Source organism: Dermacentor andersoni, chromosome 9 (genome assembly GCF_023375885.2).
Source record: "Dermacentor andersoni chromosome 9, qqDerAnde1_hic_scaffold, whole genome shotgun sequence".
In the NCBI taxonomy this organism is placed as follows: Eukaryota; Metazoa; Arthropoda; class Arachnida; order Ixodida; family Ixodidae; genus Dermacentor; species Dermacentor andersoni.
This window is the reverse complement of record NC_092822.1, coordinates 60,392,430-60,412,185: the sequence shown is the minus strand read 5'-3', so window position 1 is coordinate 60,412,185 and position 19,756 is coordinate 60,392,430. Positions and strand designations below refer to the sequence as shown.

The window sequence follows — 19,756 nt, the reverse complement described above, 5'->3', positions numbered from 1 at the left end:
TGTGCGAGACACTTGAGACTATATACACCTTTTTTCTCACAGGCACCGCCATATTGCGTAATGAAAGTGGATGAAAAAGCATCTGGCCGCAGGTGGGGCACGAACCCACGTCTTCCGTGGCCCGTCTCATGCGATAAATTATGTCCGAAGTCAGTTCCCCGAAAGGCAGCTCTTGGATGACTGTGACGTTATAAGTGGTACATACGTGCAGAAGCCGCACCAGTACCAGAAGCCGACGAGTGTGAACCTCTCTCGAAACCTGACAAGGAAACATGTGCATTTGTCGAATATCGAAAAGCAAAATGTGTTGCGCGCTTTTCGATTGTGCTTACGGTAGGTTTGGGCAGCACTACGACATCTCTAGGATAATTACCGTGGAGATAGGGCCCTGTGTGATTTTGAGGAAGCGGCCATTTGTTTTATGGATACTTTAAATCATTTTCTTAATATTCATTATACTTCCTGTCCAGGATGTGGCTACAAGGCGCCAATCTGCAACATGCATGATCATCGTTTGCTGTGGCTAAAAAACGAGTTCGACGCCTGCATAAGGAATGTACAATCGTGTTCAGTCGCCCCAGGAAACGACGCCCTTACAGAAGAGACTTTTCAAGCCTTGGCGTTCACGACACCGTCCACTATGGGAACACGTTTCTTGCTGTAGATAAGTGTCAATTATGTGCTGAAGCAGAATAGCGATAAAATTGAGGCACCTTCCGGTGAAATTCGACAAACGTGTCGTGGCAACGATTACCTGGACGACAGGGCCGTTGCTGTTGCCCTTGATCGGACTGGGAAGGCCAAGTCATTAAGCCCGAAATAAGCCAAGATACCCGGTATTGATGCTGAAGAAATGGCTATGAAACTGTCTGAAAAGTTTCACGACGAGCTGGGCGACCTATGTAAATGTCAAGTCGCTACACCAAAGTATGTGACTTACTCGGTTTGTTATATGTTGGAGGTTGCACAGCTAAGCTAATAAACAGAGTTTTGTTGCGAGTCCTGTGATATGCTTGTAACAACATGCGACAAAGATGATCCTCTTTATGCACTGTCGCAAGGCCAAGACAAGAGCAGGTTATGCTACCCAGCGCCAGAGTTTCTTGCTCTTTTGAACAATGTTGTTGAATTTTTTTGAGCGCGCGGCATAGCACTTGACAAGAACGAATACGCTTGAAGTTCTTCAGCTAGTCGTCGAGAGTCGGCTTTAACGCGCGCCAGTGCTAAGCTGTCCAGAGCGTATTGACGCGTGACGCGTTTCAGGGGGTGTTCGCATAAAAAATTGGCTGTCCGCTATGGCGTACAGCCAGCCGATCTTATACACCCCTGGTACCCTTTGGTCTCCGCGGCCCTAACCCACGGGCCGCCCTGCTTATATCGGTTAATAGCTTCCGGCAAAATAGATCCGCAATTGATAATGTCATTGCCTTGGTCTCATCAATTGAAGAGGAATTGGTCCTTGGAAACATACCTACTACATTATTTTTAGACATTAAGGCAGCATATGATTCAGTCTATCATAAAGCAATACTTGACGCTTTGGAAACCCTTGGTCTTGGAGGACGGCTCTACGCATGGATTGAAGACTATCTTCAAGGACGCCAACTTTTCATGTGTACCCCGGATGGCCCCACGGCACTTTATGCCGTCGAGAAGGGAGTGCCACAAGGAGCTGTGTTAAGCCCGGTATTATTTAATTTAGTCCTCATTCATCTGAAAAGAAACCTGGCCCCTGGCGTCAAAATCACACTGTATGCGGACGACATCTGCATTTGGAGTGCGGCGCGTTCCCGCAGTACCACCCAACAACGCCTCCAGAGAGCGCTAGCAAATATATCGGCCTACCTAAATCCAAGGGGTCTGAAATTGTCCCCCGACAAAAGCGTTGCCATGGCTTTCACGCGGAGGTGTATGGAAAAATACCCACTCGTGTTGGGTGGTCGTGCCCTTCCATACGTCAAGACGCAAAGGTTTCTTGGAGTGACGATCGATAGGAACCTCACATGGTCGCCCCAAGTGAAAAAACTGAGTGAGAAGATTTCCTCGGCGTCGCACGTATTCCGATATTTAGCCGGATCACAGTGGGGCAGCAACTGTAGATCAATGGTGCTCCTCCATAAGGCCTACGTCGACGGAACACTACGATATTACCTCCCGATCCTGCACAAAATATCTCCCACAAGCAAGAGAAACCCCGAGGCAGCACGAAACAACTGCCTTCGCGTATGTCTTGGCCTTCCGAAGGGGTCGTCCCGCTCAGGGACTGTAGCAGAAGCTGGATGCCTGCCTCTGGAAGTGCTATGTTCGCAGGAGACACTTCGGATACACCTCCGCCACGTCATTCATACGAAGACTCACTTTTTAAAGGATATTTCCAGAACCCGTGCTACATCTAGCTTTGGGCAGGCCGTCGGAAGCATATCTGTTTCGATTCCTGCTCAGGCGTCACAAATTATGCCGCGAAACATTTCACCATGGACACTGTCCCCACTGGAAATCGTGCCATATATACCGGGAATCAGTGCGAAAAAGAAAATGCCTCAAGCAGCGACTTATCAGATAGCTTTCGAATATATGCACAAAGAATACGCAGCCGCAACGCACATTTTCACAACTGGCTCTACAACTCCACATCGTTCATCATGCGGACTTTTTGTTCCCTGTACAGGGCAACGATTCTCGTTTCGTCTTGAGCGAGCGACATCATCTACTTCAGCGGAGCTATATGGCGTTAAGGAGGCCCTTGTGTATGTACTTCGACAGCAACCGCCAATGACATGGGTGATTTTCACAGACTCAAAAGCAGCCCTACAAAGTATGTGGAACAGGCACAAGCGTTGCAATAATCAACCAGCAGCATTTGACATTGCTTATCTTCACCACAGGGCTAAGATTGCTGGGCACTGCATAAAGTTCCAGTGGATACCTGGCCATGCCGGCATTTCGGGAAATGAAAGAGCGGACGAAGCTGCCAGAAATGGACTCCAATACCGCAAGTTCAAAAGAACATATTTTACAAAAGCCGACGCTTCAAACATGGCAAAAAAATATGCCTATCAAGAAAAAGACCGCATCTTGAATCTGCCGCTTCACCAAGATAACTTCCTACGTTACATTGACCCAGATATGAGACCGAAAATTCCACGACCACTTCCTCGATACTTAGAGACATTGTACCATCGTCTTCGACAAAACGTGGCATACACGAACAATTATCTGTACCACATAGGATTAACCACTAACCCATACTGTGATAACTGTCGCAACTTAGAGACAATTGAGCACATATTACTAGAATGCCCCGCGCACCGCGACGAGAGACAATTTTTAGAGTACCAAATGGACATGATTTGCCACGAACCATTAACGTTACATAGCATATTAGGTCCAATGCCCGGCCCTTCAAAACAGCAATGGGTGTTGGATTTATTGTTCAAATACCTGACAGAAATTGGTCAAATAGGAAAGCTTTAAAAATTGCATCCTTCCTATACAAAAGCCCAAATTTACCCGCCATGCCACCTGTGAATATTAGTATCAGGTCCACTCGGACATTTCATATTTACTTTTATCCTTTTTTTCGCCCACTCTTTTCTGGAATCTTTTCATCCCATTCCCCATCCCTATACAGAGTAGCATGCCAGCGGTTATATACGCGCCGGCAAAATTCCCTGTTTTTCTAATAAAGAGCCCTCTCTCTCTCTCTCTCTCTGGGACGTTAGCTAGTGTCTTTCTTCTTTTGCGAAAAATAGGACGAAAACAATTTTTTTTTCGGTCTCGTTCATCCCGTCCTCTCCGACGCATTTGCCCGCTTTACGGAAATTGTGCCCGCACAAATAGCTACTGGATTATTTTTGCACTATCCCTTTTGGATATTAGCAGTTTACGGGGCCAAATGGCAATGCCGTAGCACAAAGCTTATATGTATCATGCTAGTTCACCAACCGCAGTGGTCGCTATGTTTAGCAACGCCATCGGCCTCGTACTGGAGGCTAACGAAGACATTACATAATGATTTCATGTCTACTATACTTGAAATGCGTGAGAACCATGGTGGTGGTTTACGCAATTACTTTGTAATGATCGCCGCTTCGATCTTTCGGGGTTGCGTTACGTTGGCCGTACACGAGCACTCTTATTTTTTATTTTATTTTAAAATATCTCACAGGCCTCCAGTGAGGCATTGAGTGAGGGGAGCACGCGATATTGTCCAATTAAACTTGAAAGCAATTCCGCTACTAAACATCGCTAAGATAGAGACAATCGCGCAACTGTGTTTTAGTTCTTACGCCAGACCACCAGTTATTGAGAATATTTCCCAATTCACGCTGGCAATTCATAGTCGCCGCTGCTGCTCGTCGAGTAAATAACCCACAGAGACAGTACAGTTCACAGCGCGTACACAAACCGCGGCTGATGACGCATGTCGTGCATGTTTGAGCAGCGAATAGAAAATTTCCGCGTGCTGTAATCACTGCTTCACCGAGAGACTACACAATCGTCCTTCGACGACGTCGTGTCAAGTGACATCAAGTAAATTTCATCAATGAAACAACTAGAACATCTCCAAATCGTTCCACAGCACGCGACGACAACACACTAAAACCGCGCCGCGACAGGTCGCCCAAGCCAGAGAGGTGGAAGGGCTCGCTGTGCACCCTTTTCCTACTCGGCCGAATTAAAGGCCTGTAGTATGTATATGCTTAGTATTTCAATTTTGTCGCAATGAGTATGACTCGTGGTCCATTCCCGCAGAAGGCTTTGTGTAGAGCTGGTGCAATCCCTCCTGTAAATAACTAAAGTATATGGAATACTCACCCGTCCAGTCGGGCACCCTGAAGTGGTGCACTATCTCGTTCCAGTCGACCGACAGCCGTTTTATGGTGTTGTACGGGTCGATGCGACGGGCCATGCGGGTGTCGTACTCATGCTCGGTCGAAGAGGGTGTCAGCTTCCGGTCTTTGGTCGCCCTTGTTTCGTAGTAGTCGTTCAGAAAGCTGCAGTCGATAGAGAATAGAGCAGTGATCTCACATCTATTGATTCAGCAAGTCCGAATTTACAAAACTTGCGATTTAACAAGGTGCGGTCGAAGTCTACCGACAAATATTCCTAGTCCCTAATGGGATCAAAATATCGAATCGCCGGTATGAACTCAACGTCGGCTCTATTTAACAAAGTTTCTGGATAGGAAACAAGGGTTAAAGAAATCGATCGCGGAAACTCGTTGCGTTAAAAATGCCTCGAAATGTATCCACGTGGTGCTACGGCAAAAACGTTACCATGGCGGTTTCAGACGGGGCCGTTCTTCTTTTAGGAAGCTGCCCATTGCATGAGGACACGGTTTTATGAAGAGAACGGAGGAGAGGTCGGAGATGGACTCTGGCCTACCACTCTTTATCGGTAAGTGGGAGAGACAGGGAAGCAAGCGGTAATTGGTAGCCGACTATGCTACATACGGCGCCTGCAGGAGTTCCCCCAGGAAACTTCAGTGCCGCCATGCTAGACAATGCGAGCTCAAAGCCGGCTCTACCAGATGGCGCCAGCTGCTTTGTCCCAGCCGATGAACACTAATTGAAACCTTGTGTTCGTTACGAACGTTGTTTATGTTTTATGATAACTCATTGCGCTTTCTGCTGACTACACCCAGGCATTTTCACTTAGTTTGCTCTTGATTGAAGTAAGTGTTAAGTGTATGAGGGGTTCAGGTATGGTCTAGTTTAATAAAGTTTGTCTGTTTGTTTGTCTGTGTGTTTGTTTGTTTGACTATTTACTGAAGTTCTCAACTCAATGATATAACTTCTGGCTTCCTTCCAGTACTTTAAATAGAGGCTTAGTTGTACCAGTATCTGGTTGCCTTAAAGCGGCCCAAGTACATTTCCTCGAAGTCGAGAAATGCATTTGAAACTAAAGAAAAGAACTTTTTCACCAATACTTTGCCGAAGAGTACTACAATGCGTTCAGCACAAGCGGAGTTATTGGCGGTCAAACATCCCTTTCGCGCCGCTCCTTATTCAATGCCTTGCCCTGCGAAGGCTACGGCAGGGCGCGGCGTGCCCACAATGCTTCGTCTACGTCACGTCACCGTGTCGCACAGTTCAAATTTGATTATCGATGTTAACGCAAGACTCCAGGTCATTCAAAACGCGGTTGTCCTCAGAGAGCCGCAGTGCGCTCAGCAAACGCCGCGTCGCGGAGCTAGCGGAGTGTAGCCGCGGTATTTGCGCTACGTAGCAGACGGCAACTACATGCAACTGTGCGTATGGGCAGCGTTTGCCTTGTGGACGGCGCGGCTTGAGTGCGCGATGATAGGGCTGGTCGGGCTACGCGGGGCAGACCGGCTTTGTCCTGCACCAGCTTGACCGACGCATAGTAACCGTGTAACTGTTGCGCGTTTTGAAGCTCAATCAATAGGTCAGTACGAAGCAGAGTCTGCCAAGGCGCCTAACCCGGAGCGACCAGGAGTGAGCGTGCGATTGCAAGCGTACGTGTGGCCTGACCGTAAGTTTTGCATGGTTCGAGGCTAGTCGAGTGTTCAAAACTAGTCGAAATCAGCGAGACCCAACGGCTACGACACCGATAAGCGAGGTGGCCAATAGTTTCATTCCTACGCGAGTGGGTGCAACCAAGCTTGAGCGGACTATACTTGGATTGTTCCGGAAGTACGTAATTATTATCGAAATTTGAAATAAGAATTTAGCTTACTTCAGCCTGCTTATTAAACTCCTTCGGTATATATACACAGTAAAAGTAAGAAGGGCACTGTTCCAAACACCCATTTCGAGTGATGTCAGCTATTGGCCAATAGCAGCCGCGTATGGTAATCTGATATATCACGAAATAAAGGGTTCAGAAAAGGGTCAGGAACAGGCTTCTGTTGAAAAGAGAGCATATGAGAAAAAGGTGACTTGGCGCTACGCTTGTGAACTCCACGCGTCGCGCACGAATCCAATATTTCACTGTGATGTTCACAACAGCGTATGCAATGCGTGGACTGTGTTTTTCCCCAAACCCGAGGGGTGGTTCAGGACCCCTTTAATTTAGAAGCAAATAAAGGTAGCAGGGAATTTCTATCTAGCTTAGCGGCTAACTTGAACGGCGGCCAGCAGGGCATGGTGGGAAGAGGGACTAACGAACAGGCAGGTAAACTTAAAAGTATAAAGCTACAACTAAGTAAGCATAAAGCTACAAAAAAAACGTACGACGAAAATTGCAAAATAAATCACGATCGTGCGTAACTAGACAAATGCACAGAGGGAAGGACGCTGGCAATTCCTCACCTGCGGTTCCGTCTCGGAAAATTCTACGGGCGCCGTTGTTCTACCATTTCAATCGGTCGTCATCAAGTTTATGACATCACACGTAACGACATCTACAGGCTCTGAACTGGCCGCTCTTGAAATACATTGAAAAAGAACCGCCCAACAAATGGGCAATATTTTGTGACTCGAAAGCAGCCCTCCAGAGCTTGAGAAGTTTACGACGTGGCAATTATGAACAGCTGGTGTCCCAAATCAACGAAACCTGCCATTGCGCTTCTGAAAGAGGACATGACATCATATTTCAGTGGCGGCCGGGACATTGTGGCATCGTTGGTAATCACCTCGCCGATGACGCTGCCCGACGTGCCCAGGCTGGCTCACCGACACTCCTTATACCTTTATCCAGAGTCGACGCTGCAAGAGAGCTTCGCAGTCTCGCTCGTACAATCACGTTAGGTTGCTGGCATACACCTCAGAACTCTAAGTGTCGTTTACACAGCCTCGACCCATCACTGAAACTTACATTACCAGCGAACCTTCCACGACGTGACGCAACACTGCTGTGTCGGCTGTGGGTAGGAGTAGCATTCACCAACTCCTACAGCTATCGTATTGGAATGGCGGATTCACAAATGTGCGCGAAGTGCAAGTGTGAAGAGACCATCAGTCACCTTCTGTGCCACTGTTCTCGCTTCGATAATCAACGCGAGACTCTCCAGTGTGCCTTAAATAGACTGGATGACAGGCCATTTGCGGAAGCGAAGATCTTGGGGGCCTGGCCTCATAGTTCATTGGCCCAGAAAGCAGTTCGAGCGCTTTTTCGCTACCTGAGGGAAACAGACTTGAGTGCCAGACTGTAGACATCCTACACCTAAGTTCTCTCTCTCCCTCTTTCACTCCCCATTCCCCTCCCCACGTGTAGGGTAGCAAACTGGACTCAGTCTAGTTAACCTCCCTGCCTTTCTGTCTTCCCTTCTCTCTCTCTCTCTCTCACCTGCGCAGGTGGTCCAGCTTGGTTTCCATGCGGTGTAGGAAGTCGCCGACCTTGGAAACGAGCCTTCGCTCTAGGGACATCAGGTCCTTCATGTGTGCCACCGACGAGAAGACGTTGGCTGCGCTGACGGCATCGGGGTTGAACAGGGAGGCGAGACAGAGCGACGCAAAAGTCGCGAGCAGTAGCCGGCAGCCCATCGCCGCTGCAGAAGGACGGTTAAACTACGAAGCAGCGACAGGGGGGGGGAAATGTCTGGGTGAAAAAGAGGCGTCGTTCGGTCACAAAAAGGCAATACTTTTAGTCTCTCGACACCGATGCGCCTGGAGACAGAGTGCCTTTTCGTTGTCCATTGTTATTGCAAGACGTTCTCTTATGAGCATAAAAAAATGCTATTGTTTGAACAAATCTTACGAGTAAGTGCGCAAAAGACAATTTCTACGCACGTGAAAAAGTGACCCTCTCGCAAGTTGACTCTTGCACAATTTATGAATGTCCCAAGCGCTAGAGCGGAATCGGTTTAAGCGAAGCTTGTTTTCTTTCTGGTGAGGAACGGTGCTCTTATCGACGATCAAATGAAAGCGATGGGATGATGGCGGTACGGAATTGGCATGTTTGTCCTAGGGCTCGCGTCCGCGAATACTGATGCCTTGATCTGCCAGGGCTTGAACTGTCTTAGCTATCGGCCCATTGTGCAAGACAACATGTCAGACCACGAAAAGTGACGGAAGAGTGAAAGAAAGCTTCGCATAAAAAGATTCCTGTAGAACCCACTTCATGATTACTGTTGACGTCAATGCCATTAGCACTGAAGCAATGCACCAACTCGCCGTATTGTTTACTACACATTTCAGGAACTTTCATTTTTCGGTCTGCTGTGGTCATTTAGAGGTCAAGATTGCTTCGCGCATATGCGACACACACTTTCTTGGGGTCTGGCACAATTTGCTGTGACACTCGGCCGCCAAGGCTGGTCATGAACACGACAGTAAAAATGACGATAGAATGATGAAGAAGAAATGACGTCGATCGGTCAATGTAACTACGAAGGCGTCATGAGGGCGGCGGCTTGAGGACCGTGGTGTCACTACAGCTTTGTGACGACTATGACATGACGAAGCTGGCATGGTGACTATGGAGCGACACGACGGGACCATGTGGACGGAACGACAACGAATGAATGCTGATGACTGGATCACGTGGAGGCAATGATCACGATGCCTTGACAACGACGCCATGATTACGATTGAATGGCGACAGTGCGATTACGATAAAATAGCAGGAATGACGTCGATGGAGCGAAGAAGGCCATGTGATAATGGCGCCATGACGACAATAGGGTGACGAAGCAATGACGACCAGACCATGATGACGATGTCGTGACGACGATGACACGACGTTAACCGGATGATGAAATTCGAATGACGACGATGGAATAATCACGACGGTACGATAATTGACATGCCTACGAAGGCATGTCAACGGCGGCATAATCACGAATAATTGATGAAAGCATGACTGCGGTCTCATGACGACAGGAGGCTTGTAATGGTTCATGCGGAATTTCTAGGCGTATGTCCAGGGTCTAATGGGAAGAATATGGGATTGTGCTGAGGGAACCAGGTTTGAAAGAAACCATTGGCGATATCTTTTAAAGATATTTATGTAGCAGTTCCGCCACGAAGTCCGCGCGTGCCTCCCAAGGTGGGATAGCCGGTCTGTTTTTTCTTTGTCATTGAAGAGCGGTACGTACCTAGTGCATTTGTGTGCGCTACTCGCTAAAGGGTGCGGATGCTGTGGTTGAGGAACCCGTTTGACGCCATTGCAATTTCACCAGCGGAAGTTTGAACGTACGCTTTCTTTATTTATGAAGTCAAGAGAATTGATTGGAAACAGGCATAGATATCAAAAAGTGTGTAAAGTATCATAAGAATGCTAAACCTAATTGCTTACTGTTGCTCTAGTTCATCCAGAAAAGCAGCGAAATGGCGTGGCGTTATTAGTACTTTACAGGCATTCTCCGTCAGCGGTAATGACACAGTGCTCCTAAATAAAGTAGTAATAGCTTTTTTAAGAATTCCGCAAAAATAATGAGATGAGTAAATAATTCATGTATCGTGTCGCAGGTACCTGAATTCTTCAAGTATGATCGGACTTTTTTTTTTCAAACGTACCGTTTCGTTTACTTCCAAAACAGAAAAGTACAACAGAACTCATCACACGATGACTGTCGATGGTAATGCTATCAGGTTTTGAACAATGCACCGACAAACCGTATTTCAGAAGTCGGGTTTATTTAACATTTATGAGTATTCTGAGACTTCCGTTACATCGGTCCTGTGCGACCTACAGCGTTATCGTCCCACTTTACTACGGCTCTCGCTTGACAAGGTGTGTATGAACATGGTGGCAGGCGATTACTTTGTGACTCATACGCAGTGAGCACGATGGAAAAATGAACAAGGATTGACATCGATGGAACGACAAGTGAGGCTTGCTGATGACGGTATTAAGACAATGAGATAACGATTCTTAAATGATAACGCTGGTATAACGACTACAGCGTCAAGATGACTTGGGAGAATGAAATGACGACGGTTACGTCACGACGATAGGGTGACGACGACGGTATGACGACAACCGGATGACGAACCTAGAATGAAGACGATTGCATCACCACGAAGGCATGTGGACGAAGGCATGACAGTGGCGGCGTAATGTCGATTGAATGACGAGAGCAGAATTACGATAGAATGACGAAGAAGGAATGGCGTTGATGCGCAGACGAAGGCGCTATGACGTCGACGGCATGAAAACAATGGATGATGAGTAGTTACACTTACACGCATGTCATAACATTCATGTCATGACCTATCATATATGTTCGTCATACACTTTTGTCGTAATATGCCAATTGTGGCACATACCAAGATATACGACCATGGCATGATCACGATTGTATGACGAGAGGCGGATGTAGAAGTTAAAATGACGGTGTTGAAACGACCATGACGACATCATGATGACGCTGTGACAATGGATGCATGGTCACGATTGTATGATGGCGCAACGACTACGAATACATGAAAAGGTATGAGGACAGTGGGATAGCGAGAAATGCATGAAGACAGTGACGTATCGATGACTACATCGCGAAGCTTATATAACAAAAATGGTATGCCCTTGTCGGCAAGACGAGAAACGGATGAGGAGGCCGGAGTGATAACGACGGCACAACCACTACGACATTATGACGTAGGTATGACAGCAAAAGCATGATGGCGACTGTCTGACAAGGCGCATGACGACGATTGCATGACAGCAGTGACATCATAACGATTTACTGACGACAGCATAATCGCGATAGGATGGCGACGATGGACTGGCGTCGAAGAAAAGACGAAGGTTCCGTGACAGTGACAGTAAGGTGACAATGTGCTAACGATGGTAAAACGACGGCGTGTCCATAATGAATGATGACTACTGAATGACGACTATGGCGTTACGGTGACGTCATGACGACATGATGGTACGAACGCGATGGCATCACAACCGTATGAATCGAATACATGGCGGCGACTGTATGACGATGACACCGTCGCGATGATGGCATTACAAGCCTATGAGGAAAACGAGGGGGTGAGCAGGGCATGACAATGAGCTGGCGATGACTGTACCATGAAGCCTGTATGACGACGCTGGCATGGTGATGACCGCATGATGATGACGGCATGATGAACGTCGGATTACGAAGCTCGAGTGAAGACGATGGAGCGACCAAGACGGCATCGTGATGGTGATATAATAGCGAATTCATGATGATTGCATGACGATGATAGCCTGACGACGTCAGCATGACAAGAGTTCAATGACAAAGGTGGAATGACGATGATGCAGCGGCCACAACGGCATGGCGACCACGAGCGCATACCTGGTGGCTCAAGCTATTATACAATGCAGGGCACTGGTCCACATAGACGCTGCGACGACGACGGCATGACGAGAGGGAGGTAACAAAGCGGGAGTGAGATGATGAAACGACCATAACGTTCTCACAACCACGATAACATATCTAGTGGCCTAAGCTGGTAGACAACTGGGATCACATGGTCGGCGTTAAAGGATAGATAGATAGATAGAGAGATAGATAGATAGATACGTTAAAGAGCCCCAGGTGGTCTAAATTTCCGGAGTCCTCCACTACGGCGTGCCTCATAATCAGAAAGTGGTTTTGGCACGTAAAACCCCATAATTTAATTTTTTTTAATAGATAGATAGATAGATAGATAGATAGATAGATAGATAGATAGATAGATAGATAGATAGATAGATAGATAGATAGATAGATAGATAGATGTACTCAAGATGGCTGAAATAGGCAAAAGGAGGTTAATCGCATGTCGTCTAAGTAAGTTAAGGTGGTTATGCTGTTATTGCTACAGGCGGTGGTAACGTTGCAGTACTCTTGCAAGCATTTGGCCCATTTGCTAGCTGTGCTGTAACAATTTTGAGCCAGCTTACAACGCTAGCAGACACAGCCTGCGGAGAGAGAAAATAAAGAAATGGTGAGACAGTACATCAGATGCTAAAACGGTGCCAAACGACGGGAGACCAGACGAAGAGAGACACAGACACCGCACTGACTTACAGCCAAGGTTCGTTAGTCTCAACAGCGCAATGTAGGCTTGCGCACTGTGCAACAAAAGGAGAAATAAGGATAATGAACAGTTACTAAAAAAGCTGGCAGATACCACGCCCTGTGGGAATCGATGTTATGCGAAGTAGTGTAAGGGGAGCCTACGAAGTTAACGAAACGACCATGAGAGCACCAAGACGCAGGTGGCTGTTTCATGACCTACATGACACGCATGTCACGACATTCATCTCATGACCTATCATTTATGTTCAAGTACTCTTGTCATACCGTGCCAAGTTTTGTACATACCGAGAAGTAGGCGGTTGTTTAATGATCTACATGACACGCATGCCATTGCATTCATGTCATGACCTATCTTATTTGCTTGGCATAGCCTATTGTCATACTATGGCAATTGTGGTACCTACCAAGTTAATGAAACGACCATGAGAGCACCGAAAAGCCATGAAAGCACCGGAAAGTGGCCGAGAAAGTCTGGGCCGACGCGATGAAAGGGTTCGGCCGGGAGGTTGTGTGGCTGCAGATAAGGGGCGCTGCGATGGCTTCTTGCCTCGTTGGTAGAGGTCGCTAAAGGCGACGTAACATCCTACGGAACGGGCAAGGCCTGGCGAGAAAAAAAATAACGGCGGCGTGCTTAGTCGTATGTTCGAGATACTCAGGTGTGCCGCCGGTGGAGCGTCGTGAAGCTCGTATAGAACGGTTGACTGGAGGTGCCTACGAATTACAATGCCGCCGGTGGGGCGTCGTGAAGCTCGTATAGAACGGTTGACTGGAGGTTCCTACGAGTTACAAGTAGGAAATCGGAGCCTTCCGTGTGAAGATTACGATGGTACAGATTACCGTCGCGGAGGCTCGGCGTGAACTTCGGAAACAGCGCGGCGTAAGCTTCGAACGTCAGCGAACCTCCAGCAGAGTCAGGCTCGCTTAAACAGTGTAGCGGAAGTTCAGTGTCTCGACTGGCCGTTTTCGTGAGCTCCTGGAAAGTTTCAAAACTAATTTAACAGAGTAACTAAGCTGTCGCGTGACGCCGTGACTGTAAGCGTAGTTTTAATAAAGCCCGAATTCTGCGACAAAGATACTTCGTGTTATACAGCTGTTCTGTCAGTTTACATGACTACATGACCTTGAGTGCGGCTGATGGCGGCGCTGAGAAAGGTGCTGTAGAGACGTCTGCTGGTTGACTCACCTTTGTCGTTCGACTAGAGCAGCGTCAATTGATTCGTTTTTCCTTCTGGGTCTAACAAGCGCGTCTGGTGCTATTTATTGAAGGCACGATTTTTATGTGGAGAAACTGTTCTGCAGGGAACAAGTGTGCGTGATTTTATAATGTGATTTAGGAAAGGGCACAGGGATGCGAGCTACGGAGGAGCCGGACAAATGTATACGACAGACCGCAACATTTGGTGCCTCCTACCAAATTTTGTTGGATTGTTTCATGCATGGAAAACAGAAGTACAGAGATTGTTAGGTTGAAACGCTGGGCGCTTTCGTAGAAAGCAAATTTATTAGTCAGGTTGAGACATCCAGGTCGACAAAAAAAAAAAAAGAGGTGCAACAGTAGTAGAGGAATTCAACTGCTATACTTAGCTCTAGGTTGCGACATGATCTACCGTGTTGAGCTTTGTGACATACCGGCTCTGGGAACAGCCGGGACATAGGAAGACCTACAGTGTGATCGACTCTTAAAGGAAACGCGTAATTTGTAGTATATCCTTCGTGGTAGCTTACTGTCTACATTAACTGCCTGAATGATTACTTGTTTACCGAGTGGTTTCTACCCTAAGGGACAACGTCAAGCAGTTCTTCGCAATTAATTCGTAGAAAAGTTGAAGATATGCGGTTTGATCGAGTACTAGTTCAATGCTTTCTGCTAAAGCGGACCATACAGTTCACTTCAGTTACAAAATGCAGTGTCTGCCCTGGCGTGAACAGTTTTCGAGTGTTCCGTCTGTTTCTATAATGTCGTTAAGAGGAAAGTTTGCGTCGGGACCAAATCCAATTTCCCTGTATTAAACACACGGGAAACACAGAAACATTCTTATTAGAGAAAAAGCGGAACCGTGATCAAGAAAGGCTTCCCAATTAAAGAAAGAGTTAAATTCTACCAGTTGTACGTAGAAATCGAGATTTTCCTTCAGTGCTTAACATTTTTAATGAGGTTTGAGGAAAATCTGCAACTTCACAGAAAAAGAAAGGGCAGAGAAAGAGGTAGCTTACATATTTATGACTGACTACCAATAAAAGTAATGGTTTTTTATAAATTGCGTCCGTTATAGTGTCTTAAACGGACAAATTCATGCGTAACTGTTGTTGCGTACTCCAGCGTAGCGTATCGTACTGCTGCCGAGAAGTAGCAACGCCTGCCTATTGAAGCTCGACCGACGTTACTTATTGGGTAGCGTGACGTTGTCGGCGGGCTGCAGGCATCCGGTGACCATGGCGACCAATCAAGGGCGAGACAATTTCTAGTGCGAAACTTGCACGGTTTATTCAAAGGTAGATGAAAGAAAATGAGAAGAGCATGAAGTGTTCAAAAGTACATTTCGGAGCCCCTTAAATAGGCTCTCTACAATCGTGGGCGGGATCTTGCTTCCGTCGAAGTCACGTGACCGGCACAGAAAGAGGGCCCCTCCTCCTCTGGTTATACCGAGCCTACTGAGAGGAAGAGGTCGTCCCGCCTTCTGGAATTGTAGACGCCTGTCCGCCTCTTCTGCGCGTTGCGGGTTCGTGGAAGTTCTCCTCTAGGTCCAATTTGACAAAAGGGTCTCTCTAAACTCGCACACCCACACACATACATACACGCACAAAAGAGACCTGTACACTGCGGGGCTTCCGGCAGACAGGCAGACACTCGAAATGGTCATGATGAATTAGAAAGTCATGCTTCATTTCGACGAGGCCTGGTGGAAGAAGGGCGCGTGAGAGAAAGTTCTTTCTGCACGTGGAGCGGGACGCCAAGAATGGGAGGCGAAGTCACGCCTCATTTCGACGAGGTAGGGTGAGATGGTCGGTTGAAATTCCTTTCAACACGTGGTGCCAGACGCCAACCCTAACACTGTGCAGCTCACGTGAAACTTTTAGTGTCTGCGAGGGGTTTTGGAAAAGTCCTACTCGGAAACCACGCAGTAGTCTATTGGGGAGTGGTGTCTAACGGAATAATTTCGTGCGCTTTTGATTCCAGAGGAAGCGCGGCGTCGCGGTGTTTTGGCAGAGCCGCACACGGGGCCGCGCTGTGGGTCCATGCGGCTGCTCAGCCCGGGGCGCAGCGTGATCGCCATCCTTCGGGCCTCGCGGCGTGCACCGAGCACGACCGGTGCCAGAGCAGCGCGTACACCGAGTGCAGGCAGAGGTTGCGAGGCAGGCGGTCGCCTTTGCACCAGAAAGAGGGGCTGTTTTTCGGCGAAGCTTCCTGACAGGGAAACGTGTACACTTTGCTGGCATGCAGGTCGTTAGAAGGCGTAGCGCTCATTCAGAGTCTCCTCAATCACACGTGAGCCAGCCGGGCAGAAAGACGTTTAATGGGTGGGGAGACAATCTATTTAGACAGCTAAGGAGACAGCTTCGAAACCAGTTAATAGAATGCGTCTGGAACCGTCTCGAAGGCGATGAGAAGGCTTACTCAATGGACGGATGGTATGAGCGTTCTCATTTAAACGAGGCGATAGGTTGCGCCACGAAGCTCCTTTTTCTGAGTTTGCCGAGTGTCATACGTATGTTCTTTTTCTTAACAGACAGAAAATTTCCATCATCAAACAGTCTGAAAATCAGTTGTTCGTGGTCGGCCTACTTTTTTGCGGCCAAGGTTGGTTGGCTGGATGTATGGATGGATGCCATGAGCGCCCCCTTTAGGGCGGTGTGGTGGGGTCCGACACCAAGATCTTGTACTTATTTTACGTAATGTCCTACTGATCATTTTGACAAAACACACACACACGCACACAAAACAAGGCATTCCTAGCATAAAGCTTTTTTCTACTATTACTGGGAAATGTGTTTTTGTGCGCCTCCGTTGTTTGCAGTCTCCCTACTTTTAAGCCACCCAGCAGCAAACCGCCTCTTACTAATCTCTATTGCGGACATGCTTACTTTCCCCCTGCTGTCCCTGTACCCGAGGAAGTCAGAGGCCAGAGCAGCCTAAACCGACGGCAGGGTAGATATCATCACACTGTAAGAAACATGTTTCATCGTTTTCCTAGCTTTACCGTAGCAAGCACGTGCTTCTTGCTCGTTGGTGCACCTCACTTTATAAGCATACGTTATAAGGCATACTGATCTCGCTTCGGAAAGTAAGGAGCTTCCCTTTGAGTTGTCATAGATTGTTTCTTTCCTGATTTCATTTTTTTTTTCGTTTGAGGTTGTTACTCAAAGCAGGTTTGTTTTCCTTTGCTGCCTCCGATGAGATTGTCTTAGCCTCTGCGTTTGACGGTCTTCCTTGCAATGCTGTGACCATACCGGTAGCATACCTCTTCGTAAACTTCCTAGTTCTTCTGCTCCACTGTGAATCAATGTTTTTCCAGTAAGAATACCTGAACACTCTCGCAACCCGTATACTTTCTGCTGTATTCCTCAGTCGTTCTTTAAGATTAATTTTAGTCTGACCTTCCGTCTCTTCTGAACTTGTTCAGCCCATATCACACTGCGCAGCTTCTTTAGTAGCCTTCCTGTGAGCGCTCAATGCGTGGGTTCCCACTCACCTTTGGTTGCCGTCTATTCTTGATTGCACCCCTGAGTCAAACAAACAACTGCATTTCCGAGTCTAAGTCCTGGAACCATTGCACCTTTCCACATATCCCGGAGCAACCCGTACCTACTGTATCCCCACAGCGCTCTGGGACTCATTACGGCCACATTTCTCTTCCCTTTTCCTCTAATATTGTTTTTTTCCTTTGCCTCGATATATCTGTCGCCTTCGTTTATCCATACATTAAGGTATTTAAGCTATTGTATTGGTTTACCCGAGGTATTTTCTTGCCCTATGTTAGCACTGTCTGATCACTTTTTTTCGTAGAATACCATCAAACCTTGTTTTTAACGCTAACATACAATCCTACATTCTCACCTTGGCCACAGATATCAGCCATACATTACATACCACTTTGCTCGAGAGAAAGCAGCACAATGTCGCCCGCTTAAAATAAACATGGAAGCTGCTGCTAAACTATTGTGCCTGCTTGTTTGTAGGAGTGGTTAAATGCGATATGTATTCCTTCTAGTGCCCTTTCCATAATTACCATGCACATCATAAACAGCTAGGCTGCGACACGTTGAAGGCGCCTCTGCTTCGTGATGCCACCTTGTGGAAAAAAGAAAAAGCTAAGAAAACGACGTAACATTTCAGTATTTGAACTCTCTGCGCCGGCGAACCTATGAAAAACGCGTGGCTAACGTTAAGTCCTTAGGATTTCTTTCGGACAGACGACCTTCCCGTCGCGCTTCGAAGCATTCTGCTCAGATGCCATTATGTTTGGATAGCAATGTAGCCTGCAGAGTTTTTTTTTTTTTTTACTTGACGAGTATCTTGACGAGGCAGCCTTTTTTGACGTCTTCGTCGGAATCAGAACGACAGTTAAAGGGAAAAACAACCCCTGAGAACATGAATCGAGATAACCCCGGTGATGGAATGATTTCCTATCGTAGTGGTTAAAACGAACCATGTTTATCTTATTAAACGTGAATTTATATTTTTCATTCATCGCTAAAAGTAACAAAAAAAGACCTTTGGCGCCTCACGCGGCAAAAAGATGAAGCTGCATAAGAGGTCCACCATGTGACCTTCTACTAGTGTACGTGGTTCCTTGTCTTTTTATTAGTATTGAAATGCAGTATACCTTTTATTACTTTAGTATTATTTTTATTATAATTTATTATTAGTTTGTAGCGAGCAGAAAAGTGGCACTGCCTTCGCCTTTTTTGATTGGTATGATAGAAGGAGATGTTGACGCACAATTGAAGGCGCCGGCATCTCCTTATCTCTTGTATGGTTCCTTCGCCTTCGTTGGCTTGGCTCGACTATCGACAGAACAATTGCGTCGGCGGCCAGCCAGCCATAAGGTAGGCGTGTATTTGGGAAAAAACGCTGTAGAAATATCTTAAAGAAATGTCTATAAGAAATATCTTTACAACAACGCGAACTTATTGCACCAGCATTTTATTTTCAAAAGTGCTTGAAAAAGTCAAGAGAGAGAGAGAGAGAGAGAAAATGATGCGCAGAAAGGCAGGGAGGTTAAGCAGAGGCAGTTCCGGTTGGCTACCCTGCACGGGGCAAGAGTGAAGGGGGGATAAAAGGAGAGAGAGCGGAAGGGGGAGATAGAAAGAAATAGAGATGAGCACTACCAAACCGCCTACACTACAGAGCTGTAGGAGGCGACGTTCTTACAGTCTATCGTGAAGCCCCGCAGACCGTAGGAACATTAATAACGCGAGTAAGGCCTTTAGCGAGGATGTTCTGTGGGAGTACTGGCCTAAAGCTTTCAGTTCTGATAATGGACGATTGTCCAACTGGTCCAGTACCCTGCACAGCACTTGTCTCTGAGCACTATATCGCGGGCAGACACAGATATGTGCGAGCGTCTCATCGATGTTGCATGTGGCGCACGTGGGGCTGTTGGCCATTCCAATAAGGAAAGTATACGAGTTCGTAAATGCAACGCTTAGCCACAGACGGTACAGCATGGCCTGTTCACGTCGTGGTAACCCAGACGGTAGGTGCATCCGTATGTCCGGAAACAACGAACGCAAACGACACATGGTGAAAGCTTTCGAGTCCCACAGAGGCAAAGCACATTCACGGGACATCAGTCGCAGCCCAGCTGCAGCGTCTGCTCGCGAAAGCGGAATGAAGACACGTTG

General features: G+C 47.2%; 1 protein-coding gene across 2 annotated transcripts in view; it reads right to left on the bottom strand.

Annotated features, from left to right (window-relative positions):
- The window catches only part of LOC126528091 (prolyl 4-hydroxylase subunit alpha-2-like), a 52,034-nt gene extending 43,560 nt beyond the window's left edge, over nucleotides 1-8,474 (bottom strand). Inside the window, exons 1-2 of one of the 2 annotated variants that reach the window (XM_055069117.2) lie at nucleotides 8,254-8,474; nucleotides 4,819-4,997 (exon numbers count right to left, since the gene is read on the bottom strand). In XM_055069117.2, the coding sequence (XP_054925092.1) occupies nucleotides 4,819-4,997; nucleotides 8,254-8,450 (376 nt within the window). In that variant the 5' untranslated portion in view covers nucleotides 8,451-8,474. The remainder of the gene's footprint in view (nucleotides 1-4,818; nucleotides 4,998-8,253) is intronic. The other variant, XM_050175954.3, reaches the window with a different exon arrangement.
- Nucleotides 8,475-19,756: the final 11,282 nt, after the last annotated feature.